Consider the following 15,308-nt stretch of genomic DNA (forward strand, 5'->3'; position numbering starts at 1 on the left):
TGGGACTTAGTTAAAGGTCTGGTTTATACAGGTATCCAGATTATACAGGGTCACATAGAAAACGTATACATTGGGACCTAGTTGAAGGTCTGGTTTGAACAGGTTACAGAATATACAGGGTAAGATACTGAAAGACATAACTTAAGGTCTATCTATAGGTCTGCATTACTCAAGTTTCTGCACTGTTCAGGGTCCAAATCACACAGGTTGTAGTGTATATATAAAAAAAAAATCTTTTTTGAAAATAAATTAATGTCATTTCACAATAGGACAGTGCTGCTGGTACATGGCTAGCTATTTTGGGTACAATGAACTATGTCTGATGTGTATCATACCGTAAAGTATCTTTGCCGCTATTGTCACAAATCTTTTTTTAATTTTAGTAGTGCATCCCCTCCCCCATCTAGGGTCCCCTCCATTCCTGTCATTATAACCTCCATATAGCCAGTTCCTCACATAAAGTGTCAGAAACAGCCTGTTTTGTATACCTTGGTGAAGAGGGTAGGTCCATCATGCTATCACGGATATAAATCTAAAGTCCCTGATAGCATCAGCCACATCATCTCTCTTAGGCTCACAGACAATTTATAAAGTGACCCATAAATTCATTTCCATCTTTTCACCTCAAAAAAGCATCAAATTATCTAAATTTCATGAGCAAAAAATAAATTCATAAAATTCTATTAGAATCCAGTGAAAAGCAGCCGAGCGTGCCAAACAGTAATTTGTCCACACAAGTCTATCGCAGCAGATCTGATTCCCTAAACTGTAAAGTACCATACCATTCACATTTTAACAAGCTCAAAATTGAAACTTTCCTGCAGGCGAAATGTGTAGCAGTGATGGCGCTGATCGCTGGGCCATTTATTGTATGATGGGGGAGCTCTGAGGCCCAGGGCAGCCTCCCTACACCGTCGGATTGTAAACACTACCAATTTACCCTTTAATTCTTTAATAATACAACATTTGCCATGCCTTTCCTGTGATGTGCGCGCAGACACTCTGTTGTGAAAAAGACATTGGGGAATTTAAATATTTTAATGATTGTGGAGTGAAGGGGTGTTGGCATCCCTAACTGTATTGAAGGTGCCCGAGACTTCAGTAATTACACAATTACCATAGGAATTCCCCCCTCCTTGTAAAGTTAAAATGCCTTTTTCAAACGCCACAAATCCCTGTCCCTCTCTTCACAAAAGAAATAATTACCACGCTTCTGAAAAACTGATCGAAAAGAGTACAAAAGCCGTTGATAACACAAGATAGGTACCTATATGATAAGTGATCGGCCAAAAATGTCAGGGAACAACAGCTTTGGCCTAAGTATTTTTTTAGCTAAATTAAATGGTAACTGTTTGAAATAGCTGGCTAGTAACAACATGTATCATAGCCCTCCCATTCAGTGGACGTCCAATTTTACAATGAAAACATGTTTGAAGGAAATTAAACGGGACATCATAGCAGGGGTCTAAACAAGGTTTTGATATATTTCAAACGATTTAATACAAGGAAAGTTTTGTGGAATGTGGATTGGTAAATGGTTTAAAAGCGTTGTGAACAATCTTGCACTGCCAGTAATTAGGTTTTGAAGTAAATGTTATGATTGAAATAAGAAAATAACAAATACACAGCCATGTTCTCAGTGTTAAAGTATAGCTAGCTTAAGTTAGGATTTTTATATGAAATATTTCTTTCTATAAAATCTTACAAAATTAGGTCTTAGTATTTTCATAACTTTTTTTGCATTCTTTGTCTGACTGTGATAAACAGTATATTTTCTTGCCATTGATACATAAATCCATCACAAATATTAAGTTTTCTCTGTTGAAGGGACCAAAATGCTTTCAGCAAGCCAAACGACAGTATTCCTTTTTTCAGCTTTATTATATATACCAGGGTCAAAAGATGAAATTTGAACCATTTTTCTCAAGACTATTAATATCCTTATTCAATATAACATGTGAAGGGATTAGTAGAAATCACCATCAGATAGGAAATATGATAATCTTTCATATTTCATTTTTTTTTCAACATCTGGGTCACAAATGATTTCATCTCACAAGTCATTCTACTTAATCAACCTTGATCTATGCCACACCAATAGAAGCAATGTCAGAAGCATTGTCTACAGTTTGACAATTGTCCAGTTATTCTTATGGTCAAAGTTTGACACTGACCATTAGGGAGGGAGATGCAGTGGTCAAGTTTGGTCCAGCCACACTGGTCAGCAGTGTCCAGTCTCCCAGGACCTGCCCAGTCCTAACTTAATTTGGACATGGAACCCTATGTTTCTCATTAAATCACTCTTGCCATAGGTCACTTTCTTGTTAGCTTGCCAAAAACTGACCAGCTGGGAATTTAGTCTGGTTTGGGCTTGACCATCGGGAGTGACCACTAGGGACAAGCTGTCCATTACCACATCATAGCAATTGGTAGATTTCTTATCAAACTAGTTTAGTGTCATATATAACACTTTATTAGAGATGATTGGCTCAATTACATTAACAGGGGCTCCAATGGGGACTGTTTGTGTAATTAATTGAAATTGAATTTATGCTGGCCAGATTCCCTTGATAGTGTTTACGTCCCTCAAATTGAGAGCTCCCTGGGGACCCCACAATTTGATCAATGTATTAGCTTTAATCAGTAACCCCATTGGAACCTCAAATTAAGATCTAATCTGAATTTTTGAACACATCAGATTTTGTGAATGTTTAAATAAAGGCACAAAGTGGGTGTTTTGACACTGGTGACAGGTCAGTCTTAAAGTGCTAATAGGCAACACAAAATCTTTATATAAAATAAACCCAAATAAAATCATCATCATAATCATCATGAAGTTGTGAATAGCTTACCTCTAAGTCATTGAAAAATAGATGTGTGTCTGCTAGGTTGAAGATCATCTCTTCCATACGGAGACCAAGTGATACTGAAGAAGGCGGGTCCTAAAAGAGTTAAAAGAAAGTTTAAATAAATACCTGAAATAACATCCTCCAACTACAATAAAAACATAAATATATACATATTTCATAAATTAGAAATAAATAATAAAAAGTTTCCCACCCTGGGAACAATGTCAAAAGATGCACACATATTAAATTACATAAGAATTCTGAGCAAGCCCTGATTAACGCTGTGAAACTACCAACATCATCCATGATCATAAGGGAGAACAAAACATACTTATAAAAACACAGAAGATTAAAATAGCCATTTCTTTATCTCAGATTATTTCAATGAGTCCCATAAAGAGTGAAAACAATCTGAAAGAAAATTATTCATTTAAAATAGGGTATTAGACCTATAAATAGGCATCATATCCCTTATGTGCAGCACCCCCCTGCCCAAAATTTTCTGGACCAAGTGTTTCATTCCTTCAGCATAATTTACTGAATAACTTAAAAAGAGTTTAATATAGCTGTTTTGACAATTTTATAAGGTGATGTGATCAATCTAATTCTCTAAAACTGCTAATCAACAGGGAATATTGTAAGGTCATAAATGGCATGTCAAGTTCAATATAAATCCATGAAACTATTTTTTTTCTCCATCTTTTAAGACTTCCAATCTGTTAAGAAAAATGTTACATGCTCTGAGAAGATGAAACTGCCAGAATTCCAATCATCAGGGCTATATATAGTTAGATTTCTTTTGATTTCATGAGCAGAAGAAAATGCTACAAACGCAGAAGATGTAATTATTTGCCGTGCTTGTAATTGATGGTAGCTGACATGGACACTACTTAAGGTGTTGTAGACCCCCTATGTCTCCGCCCTTACTAATTAATTAATCCTCCTTCTATTCTCTGTAACGATAATTACAGAGAACTATTCAGTACAAAAAAAAAAAAATGAAAAAAAATAATATAAAGAATGAAAAAAAAATGAAAGTCTGTAATTAAAGCTTGGAGGAACCATCAACAGACAGTTTTAATTTGCATGTCACAATCACAATAATTCTGTCTTGATCACCAAGCCCCGATATACTTCGCTCCATAGGACAACAATGACAGTGCCGACCATTGCCGGGGCGAGCCCCGTTTGCTCACCCCTTTGCCTATTTTCTACACAGCATCACTGCTAATACACTGTCGTGGGGAAGGACTAGTTGACAAATGAAGAAAGATGGCGTTGCTGTTTGGAAAGGGCAATGGGGGATTAATGGAAGCTGCTCCAATCTGAGATGTGGTTTTCAGCAGCACTTGAGGGACTCCCGAGGATTGTTAGTTTGGCACAAAGATGTGGCTGTTCTGGGTATTAAAACAGTCACCGGTCAAGAGACAGGAGAAGTGTGTATAAACCTTGATTGACTGAGAGGGAAAATCTAATTAGAGAAGATAATTCTCTGAAGACTCAGTAGCGTCTGTACCATGAATAGACAAATGAACGTTACTCAATTATTTCAAGATTGATGCTACAGAGTGTGTGATCTAATGGCTGACTCGCTGGTGGGAGGGAGAGGGGGCTTGGTGGGAGGGGGCTCTCTCTGATGAGGCGAGAGGAAAGTAGTGACACCTTCTTGACTGGCAGTCTGTCTCATTCTAACGATGGCTGCCTGTGCCAACCAAAACCTGGCTAAAATGGGAGGTCTGGGGCCTATAGCACTGGGCATCATCACTGACAACAGTGACAAGTCCATCCTGCCCAAACACCTACAGCATAGAAGCTGTCACAGTTAACAGTTACAGCTGTTTGAAACCACCGCCGATCTATTTATAGTGTATACAGTTGACAGTAAGTTCCAATTTTGTGTTTAAAAGGAAACTGGGATGAAAAGTGTACATTCCTTCACCTCATCTACCCAATAAGTGTGTCTTGTAACCACCTCTTATGTAGCACATTCTTAATCAGAATTACTATCAGATTTTTTTATTTTTTTCCAGTAATCTTGTTCTTTAAAAAGTTTTCAATGCACATAAATGTCATGTTACAATTTTCATCTATATTGAAGCAGATCACAAAAATCTTTCGGTGTAACAGTACACCTTCTTTAGAAAGCATTCAGATTGTACATGTGCAGAGATTGAAACCAAATTTTGTTTTATCTTACAGCTAATTTCTTCAATTTTCCGCATGTCAGTTTCACTAAACCGATCATCTTGATAGGAATCTGCACACTGTGTACTTCCAAGGGAGGCTACCTTTGACCAATCATACAGCAGATCTCTCAACCTATGCCGAGGTGAGAACAATCTGTTTGCCGTCACCACTAGAGTCAGAGACATGTTTTACTTTAGCATCTTTGTAATCTGACAAAAGTAACCAACAAACTAGCTTTTCTCTACAAAACCTCAGCAAGTTAAACATGCGCTGCCCTGCCAATTTTGTTTTTCAATTAGTACGGCCATCCCTAGGGGCTGTTGTCAGTACCAACATGAACCAACCTCTCCATCACCAACACCAAATGAATTGGTTCCCCAGCAATCCAGAATGTAATCAACCATGTAGCAGACTTTCATTGGCGAAAATCATTGAAAATTTCATTAAACCCACAGAATAAATCGTCATTAATGTCAATGGTAGCTTCAGGTCTGATCGTAAGTCAAAATGATGTTTAATATTTACATGGAATGATGTAAAAGGTCCAGGTTCCTTTGGATTAAAAGCAGACGACTCATGCCAACATTCAGCATCCATGTTTTGCGTCCATGGTAATGCATTGGAAACGAGCTAGCACAGCTCACAGAAAATGACTTGTCTATACATGGAACATAAAACTACTTCATCGATTATATTGGTGGTAAATAAACTATGGGGAGATTAGTATGGTAAGCTCCTGCAGATGGACTGGGCCTTATCATGGCAAACATTGTAACACATCAATAACTACAGCCAGTGAATGGCTGTCTGCAGCGATTTACTACCCGACCTCAAAACATCAGGATCAACAGGAGATTGGCCAACAATTTACTACCCGACCTCAAAATATCAAAATCAACTTCAAAACTTCAGGATCAACAAGAGAATGGTAAACTATTTACTACATCAGCTCAAAACATCCAAATCAACTTCAAAACATTAGAATCAACAAGAGAATAGCCAACAGTTTATTTCCTGACCTCAAAACATCAGGATCAACTAGAGTGGGGAGAACATTTTTACTACCTGAGCTCAAAACATCAGGATCAACCACAAAACATCAGATCAACTAGAGTGGGGAGAACATTTTTACTACCTGAGCTCAAAACATCAAAATCAACTTCAAAACATCAGGATCAACTAGAATGGGGAGAATTCTTTCACTTTCCAACCTCCAAATGTCAGGATCAAGTAGAGTATGAACAGTTATTTTAACTATCTAAGCTCCAAATGTTAGGATCAACAAGAGTGTGGACAGTAATTTACTTACTGATTTTAAAACATCAACATCAATGAAGCCTTAAATTCAGGGTAAAATAGGACCTTGAGCAACCACTTACTTACATAAATATAATCAACAAAATCAGCACCAGAGTTTTCCTTAAACCATAAAGCATTGAACAGAAAATGACATTTACCACAAAATAGACACTCAGTAACAGATAAAATAAGTTAATAGTTTAAAAAATATAACTTGAAGTAATAATTGTGTATTGTGTATTGCAATAGAAATTTGATATTTTATATACTATCAAAATTTTGTAGATTTTTTAAAGAATATTCATATTGAAGGCAGAATTCTAGAACCAGTATTCACACTTTCATTAAAATGTTCAAAGGAATAATTACGAATTAATGCTTTTATTGAGCGATGAATTAAAACACCATATTGTGTTTATTTGCCAAATGCCTCTATATATTATCTTTTGATGCTATGGCTAAAAGTGAAATTAACATCTGGTAGGCATGTGTGTGTCTTCCAATAGATTATAATAACAAAACAAGGCTGTTTTGAAAATGTCAAAAAATGTCCCTGCTAGATGAGACTAATTCACTTACAGGTCCCAGGATTCAAGATTTTCCACCAAACAACTGCATTGCAGGCATTTCAGTTGCATTATTAAAAAGCCTTTATCGTTAACAGAGAAAGTTAAACACGACTAACTGTCTCAAATGGACCATTACGATATTGACACAATAAACAACTTTATTTCTGCAGAAATTGAATCAAGCTTTGGTTAAATCTGTTAATGAAAGCCTACTTGCACAGCACATTGTCCTGTTTGCTTCCAGAGAGCCGCATAAACAATCATTACTGCCCATTGCTTTCCTGCAAAACCTACTGGAAATCTAATTACTCATAAAAGCTTTGATAGCCAACACACAGCAAATGTTGGGTAAATCTAATCATCCTAGTGTGAAGATATTTATCTGTCCATACGCTTCCACAGTTAGCCATGTGTAAGCTACTTAAACTAGGATTAGGCCAATTAACACACACAATGTGGGAACTTAAAAATCTAGTAAAAAATATATGAGTATGGATAGAATTGGGTCATAAATGGAGATAACTTGCGATGAAGGAGTCTTGTCAACAACATATGTGAAAATTGCCTAATTCTATCTGACTGGTTTGAATGATCATTGTGCCGATTCCAAGGTTTACTTTTAAACCACTTAGTCGAGACACCTAGAGTGAAAGTCAGTCAACACAGTCGACTAATGAAAGAAAATGTTTACTGAAGGAAATTTCAAACATCTTCAAATTTCTAACATAAAAGGTGTGTTAAATACATTGGGAATTCTGTCGTCAGAACGGTGAACTGGCCATCGGAATTATTGTCTCATTGTACTCTGTCTAAAAATAAAGCCATCTGATCAAATGAACGAACAGAGGAATTGACAAAAACTTGAAGGCTTAACTGACCTCACTTGAAGAGTCTTGTGATCAATGTTTGCTTTAGGAAGCCGAGATTTCAGGTTAATTTAAATGAATTAATTCAGGGGTGGAGTGCAGTCAATTTACTCAACATTACTCTATAATCTATCTTACTATTACTGTCTTTAATTTTTGAAATACATTTTATTTATCAAAATTGAAAAAAAAAGACATTGGAAGTATTTTACTAAGTAAATTTTACTCAAGTTTACATATATGCAGTAACCTCCCCTTAATTTTGTTTGTGATAACTGTAGCACACTAGGGCCAGGATACTTCCGCTGACCAGGTAGCTCAGCTATTTAGAGCGATAGCAGGAAATTTCAAGCCCAGGGTTCAAATCTCAGTCTAGCCACTCTTACTTATTAAACTTGGAACGCTGTAGTTATATTATGTTCATTTAATTTTTAATATATTTTCATAAATATAAGATCAAAGCTATAGTCATGATAAAGTATTAAACACTGACAACATAATCCAATGATCAGAATTATCAATGACAAACACTATATACAACTGGTACCTGATGTCCTACGAGTTAAAAATGACATTGAGATGCAAGATGAATTAATTTACCTATACATAACTTGCTTTACATTCAACATTTTTAATAGATTTTTTATTACTTATGGTTTGATGTAATCATTATGAAAATTTGAATTTAAATTTTAGTAATTGTGAAAATTTATCAAACTTGCCGACAATATTTAAGTTCATAAATGAGAAATACAATAATCTGAAGACCAACTTTTAAAAAGATTGTTTACTGATGAGACACTGTGAGACAAAATCTACAAATGTCTATTAGCACTTAAAATCACCTGAAAATAATATAGTATGAAATTAAACATTTTAATGCTATGAATTTATTGAATTTGAGAAATATATAGAGAAAACTGATTTCAGAAGTCAAAAATTAAGTGAATAAATTAAGTGTGTTCTTCAAAAAGGGCACAATTTCAAATTTTGTTAAATTTAGAGATATTTTAGTTTATGAAGCCCTTACAACCAAGCTAAATTTTATACTGCCCCATTGTTAAACTGCCCTTAATCCGGTATAAATAAGTCAAAGTTGTCCCCAATGTTTGACCCCTCCCTATCCTGAGTAAAAAATACATTGGAGTTGTCCCCAATGTTAACCCCTCCCTATCCTGAGTAAATTCGTTACACTTGTCCCCAATGTTTGACCCCGCCCTATCCTGAGTAAATTCGTTACACTTGTCCCCAATGTTTGACCCCTCCCTATCCTGAGTAAATTCGTTACACTTGTCCCCAATGTTTGACCCCTCCCTATCCTGAGTAAATTCGTTACACTTGTCCCCAATGTTTGACCCCTCCCTATCCTGAGTAAATTCGTTACACTTGTCCCCAATGTTTGACCCCTCCCTATCCTGAGTAAATTCGTTACACTTGTCCCCAATGTTTGACCCCTCCCTATCCTGAGTAAATTCGTTACACTTGTCCCCAATGTTTGACCCCTCCCTATCCTGAGTAAATTCGTTACACTTGTCCCCAATGTTTGACCCCTCCCTATCCTGAGTAAATTCGTTACACTTGTCCCCAATGTTTGACCCCTCCCTATCCTGAGTAAATTCGTTACACTTGTCCCCAATGTTTGACCCCTCCCTATCCTGAGTAAATTCGTTACACTTGTCCCCAATGTTTGACCCCTCCCTATCCTGAGTAAATTCGTTACACTTGTCCCCAATGTTTGACCCCTCCCTATCCTGAGTAAATTCGTTACACTTGTCCCCAATGTTTGACCCCTCCCTATCCTGAGTAAATTCGTTACACTTGTCCCCAATGTTTGACCCCTCCCTATCCTGAGTAAATTCGTTACACTTGTCCCCAATGTTTGACCCCTCCCTATCCTGAGTAAATTCGTTACACTTGTCCCCAATGTTTGACCCCTCCCTATCCTGAGTAAATTCGTTACACTTGTCCCCAATGTTTGACCCCTCCCTATCCTGAGTAAATTCGTTACACTTGTCCCCAATGTTTGACCCCTCCCTATCCTGAGTAAATTCGTTACACTTGTCCCCAATGTTTGACCCCTCCCTATCCTGAGTAAATTCGTTACACTTGTCCCCAATGTTTGACCCCTCCCTATCCTGAGTAAATTCGTTACACTTGTCCCCAATGTTTGACCCCTCCCTATCCTGAGTAAATTCGTTACACTTGTCCCCAATGTTTGACCCCTCCCTATCCTGAGTAAATTCGTTACACTTGTCCCCAATGTTTGACCTCTCCCTATCCTGAGTAAATTCGTTACACTTGTCCCCAATGTTTGACCTCTCCCTATCCTGAGTAAATTCGTTACACTTGTCCCCAATGTTTGACCTCTCCCTATCCTGAGTAAATTCGTTACACTTGTCCCCAATGTTTGACCTCTCCCTATCCTGAGTAAATTCGTTACACTTGTCCCCAATGTTTGACCTCTCCCTATCCTGAGTAAATTCGTTACACTTGTCCCCAATGTTTGACCTCTCCCTATCCTGAGTAAATTCGTTACACTTGTCCCCAATGTTTGACCTCTCCCTATCCTGAGTAAATTCGTTACACTTGTCCCCAATGTTTGACCTCTCCCTATCCTGAGTAAATTCGTTACACTTGTCCCCAATGTTTGACCTCTCCCTATCCTGAGTAAATTCGTTACACTTGTCCCCAATGTTTGACCTCTCCCTATCCTGAGTAAATTCGTTACACTTGTCCCCAATGTTTGACCTCTCCCTATCCTGAGTAAATTCGTTAAACTTGTTCCCAATGTTTGACCTCTCCCTATCCTGAGTAAATTCGTTAAACTTGTCCCCAATGTTTGACCCCCCTACCCTGGGTAAACAACAGCTGCTTGTGGATGGCTGACAAAAAAATGACATTTTAACTTCCACTTTATCCATGGTGGTCATCAATGGCTACCTCTGTCTGACAAATTAACTGTTACTTTGTTGTAAGTCTACATTGAAAACAGCCTCCTTGGTCATGACTGACCGTGACTGTCCACTGGAGCTGACCTTACAATAGGGTATAGTGCCCAGACTGGACACTGGACAAAAGTCACAGATGCCAGCTTTGTACAACAAAATAGTCAATGTCCAGAGGTGGAACAGACACAATGGACGGTCAAGGTTTAATGAACTGACTGGCAGTCTATTGTCCACCCCTGGCAGGACAAGACAAGCAATTTTATGGACAATTTCATCATAAAATTTCTAATTTCATACTGAATAGAATTAATAATCTATCTTGATGTGAGAATTAATGAAAATAGTCGGGTAATGAAGCGGAAAGACAAACTGACTTTAGGCAAAAGGGCTGATGAGAAAACATTGAAGCCCAAATACAATGTACCGAGCTGCCATGATGAAAGCTGGTCACATTTGAATGTTGTATGTAGCTTACTTTTCCTTCCCCCCCCCCCCAAAGAATGAACTTCTTTAAAGAAATACTTGTTCAAAACAAAACCCCTCAGAAATGCAGCACACGTTCACAGTTCAACATAAATACAACATTTAAAGTTTTGTTTAAGCAGATATATGTAAAATTTCTATACATACTATGAATACAATATCAGTTCTGAAGACTGGATTGTATATTTACTTTTTCCCCTTAATTTTAGCACTGGGACATGTTGACAGAAAACCCACGGCATGTAGTTCTGCCTCAAACACAGGAAATTATTTTTCTAACATGAAAACCCTAACAAAGTTTTACTTCAAATACAAATACCTTCTTTTTTTCACTGTACATGTTTTCCTTTCTCTTATGAATAAACCAACACAGTTATTTACAAAGCCTACTTATTTATCTCCTCATCGGGACAGGGTTGTAACACATAACAAAGAGCGGTGTTCTCAAAGTGTTCAACTCCTCTTTAATCAATATATAAACAAATAGCAAACAAGACTGTATTGTTTGTGTAAATAGACGGCCATTTTGAAATAACACTGACAAGGAAGAACTGGCATATTTCAGCCAGACTTCAATCCAGAAATGTGACCTCCTTGAATGTAAGGGATAGAAAATTGTGCAAATCCTGTCCAATGCTGTTTGATTTTGGAATGTACTTGTAGCAGGAACCAGCTGTTCAAGATCATTTGCTGTCACATGAAAAATACACAGCCCCTGTATAGCCCAAGTGTTTGTTTAGAGGAGATGATGGGGGGAGATACTGAGGAGGGGGCAGTGTGCAGATGGCAGGGGGCTCCCCATGGGGTCACACAAATAAATACACCACTGTCAAGTCAATTGGACCGAAATGGACACAATTTAGATTGGAAGCCATTTAGATACCTGACTGCACCGAACATAAATGACCTTGCCTTTTATGAGTTTCTGGATCTGAAACAAGGTCTGGAAGGCATACCCTTGGGGCCTGCCCCTGCAGACCAATCTTATAGGACTTGCCCTGGAAATCTCAGTAAGGTGGCAGGTCATGTTTTCCTTAGGAAACATAACAAGACCATGTCCAACTGGCTGAGTTCATTAAACACCTGATTAGTGCTATCAGACTATTGCTATGTAGCTCCCAGTTGATGGCCAGCAGATTACTGACCCATCAAATACTGGGAAGAGCACACATTACTTACACCCTTTGATGGACCAAATGTCAAAATAATGTGACTAGGTATACAATTGTCCAGCCGACATCTGTACCTAATACCATTCAGATTTACTTGTACTACTCGTTACAATTGTATATACAACAGAGTGGAACATTCACCTCGGGCCAATAAGGACCCTTACATCCCGGAAGCTAATAATAAACAAAGAAATCATCTCAATGGAAATTTTTCAAGTTTCTTTAAACAAGAAAATTCTTCATCCCCGGAAATTTTGGCCACTTTGCAAAGTGTCTTGACTAATGAGGTTCCAATTATTACCAATTTAAGACCATGCTATGACAACTCCAAAGCACACAACAATAAACACCATCTATTAGAGGCACTAGTACTAAACTTCAATCATAAATAATAATATTTTTAGACCATTTTTTATAATTACCGATCAATGTTAAATTTAAATATTTAAAATCTGTAACTTTATTATTCAGAACATCCCCTTTATGATGCAATGCACCGCTTCTATTATGAATATGTGTAATTGGATGTATTATGCTAATTTTCCTTAAAGATCAATTATTTTTAATTACCTGTCCATTTTCAATTTAAACATTCAAAAATCTTTCAATTAAGAAACAAAAAGGATGAAAGGTATCAAAGTTAACTAAACTTCGTTTACCAAATTCATTTTATTTTCAATTTTTTAATGTGTCAAACTTGCTTAATTTCACAAATAGTTAAAATTGATCTCATGTAAATATTTTATAAAAAATCAAGAACCCTTTATCTATAAACTGACAAATTATTAAAAAGCCTATGTAAATAAAATCCTTTCTGCAAACAGCAGTTACAAACAGTAGAAAATAACAATTTTAATTATATTCAACATTAAGGCAAAATAAATGCTTCTTGAATTCGTTCATCAATCAAACTTTGTATTATCTATTTAAAAAGCCGGAGTTATCAATCACAAACTCTGAAATATCGGACAATTGAATGCATCGGTTTTCTATAATGAATGTAAATCTTCCGCTAATTCGTTCCTTTCATAGTCCACCACCAATGTGATTTTTTTCTACTGCAGTTTGTAGATAATCACCATTTCCAATTATCCATTTGTATGGGTTAAAAACCAAGGATGGCTGTATACACAAAAGATCAAAGCCTTTTCAAGAGTGCACCAAGAAGAAAGAAAACAAAAAGCATAATTTGTCCGAACACAATTAGGTCATGTGATTGTATACAAACACAGCGAGGAAACTATGGTTTCCATGGACTATATTCCGTGGTGGTCATCCCCGCTACCTGGCGGGGAACAATGCCCTGCCTGCTACAAAGGCCTTCGCTATAAACCTTTCATGACAGAAATACACTTCATGCACTCGACTCAAGACTAGTTCAAAAGGAGTGTGACTTGTTTTTCATACAGCATTTGAAATCTGTTAAACAAATCCTTAAAGATTTCTGTCTTCTTCAGTTGATAACATACTCATCAAAGGCTTGTGTCAAATTTTACATTAAACTGCTTTTAAACGGATTGAAGAAGAAAACTTCAAAATAAAGCTATGTGTGGTGTATCGTTAGTATTACAACATCTGAATGATACCGATTCAAATTAGAATTCAAACATGCATTTACACAGTATTGCCAGTACATTATACTTGTTATATGGATTGTCATCAACTTGACCTTGCAACTGAGCTCAAGGTCACAGTGTTGTGCTTGTGAAACCTTTAAAATCAGCACATGTCAAGCCTTACAATCCTCAACAGAGCAAGCACAGAACAACCGTCATGGCTTCCACGCAAGGAATTAAATGAAATATATAAAATCAATTAGTAGCACTGGTACGTTGAATTAGAGAAATCTTCCAAATTTCGAAACTTTCTACATATCAACCGCAAAGTCAATTTCTGTTCAATTAATGTGCCAAAGCTATTTTTGCACAAGTGAATTTGCTTACCAACACTGCATGCATACATTTTATCAAGGGAGGCAACTTTGGCATATCCCATTGCAGAACTGTCATCATAAAATTCTGCTTAAGGTTTTTGTTTTTGAAAATTTTCAAACAATTCAAAAATATCCATACACAATACGCAATAATTTTCAATAAGATGAAAGGGAAACAGAAAAATTGTCTTACCTTCCCATATCTTTGCGCATAGGATCCCGTTAACAGTGAATGAAAGATGATAATGGTTTCATCTAAATCCCACACAAATACACGTTCCAGGTCGGACTCCGGGCCTGGGGAAGGGTTCAGTTTTCGACCTGACCGGGGTTTGCTATTTCTTGGTCCTGCAGCGGAACCAATAAACGGACACTTCCATTAGTCACATATAATTAAAATAATTTTAATCACTATGTAAAATATTATACACTTAGTCTTATAAGCCTATGCCCTAGATAAGCCCACCCTTAGTTTTACAGAGGAGAGGTAATCCACAAACACATGCAAGCCCTTTATGTGCCAGAGAGGAAACCCAAGCACTTGTTTATTCCTTTCAATGCACCCTTAATTGGTAAACCTGTGAAATCTGGCTACCATAAATATGCATGTAATATGTACTACTTTGTTTATATTCAATACACTTATTACAGTACCCCTTTTATATGGAAGTCCATCTTATTAAATATGGCATCCTTATTATGAAAAATCTGGTAGGCGAATATTTTAAGGCATTCATATTCAGTTGGAGAACAACTCACAAAATGATGCCAGTGTTTTGATTGTTTTCTTGCCAAACTAGACAAGCTGCCATCTCCTTTGCCCTATTTTGAGCTGACCAGTGAACAAATTTGATTTCCAATATAAAAATAAAATTAAAATAAAATAAAAACAAAGTTAATGATTTGAGGGCTGATCTGCAACACTGCCCTAATGACTAATGTTAAACCCAAAACATGATACTGTCTCTAATACAAATCTAGAATTTTCACTTTTTCTTAAAA

General features: G+C 36.8%; 1 protein-coding gene across 8 annotated transcripts in view; it reads right to left on the reverse strand.

Moving 5' to 3' along the window:
• Nucleotides 1–15,308, reverse strand: part of LOC110467159 (eyes absent homolog 1-like) — a 156,617-nt gene that overhangs the window by 11,965 nt on the left and 129,344 nt on the right. For 7 of the 8 annotated variants that reach the window (XM_021524115.1, XM_021524114.1, XM_021524113.1 and 4 more), the window contains 2 exons: nt 14,500–14,666; nt 2,853–2,942 (listed from right to left, as the gene is read on the reverse strand). In XM_021524115.1, coding sequence (XP_021379790.1) covers nt 2,853–2,942; nt 14,500–14,666 — 257 coding nt within the window. The remainder of the gene's footprint in view (nt 1–2,852; nt 2,943–14,499; nt 14,667–15,308) is intronic. The other variant, XM_021524118.1, reaches the window with a different exon arrangement.

This window comes from Mizuhopecten yessoensis, unplaced genomic scaffold, assembly GCF_002113885.1.
Source record: "Mizuhopecten yessoensis strain PY_sf001 unplaced genomic scaffold, ASM211388v2 scaffold11163, whole genome shotgun sequence".
Lineage (NCBI taxonomy): Eukaryota > Metazoa > Mollusca > Bivalvia > Pectinida > Pectinidae > Mizuhopecten > Mizuhopecten yessoensis.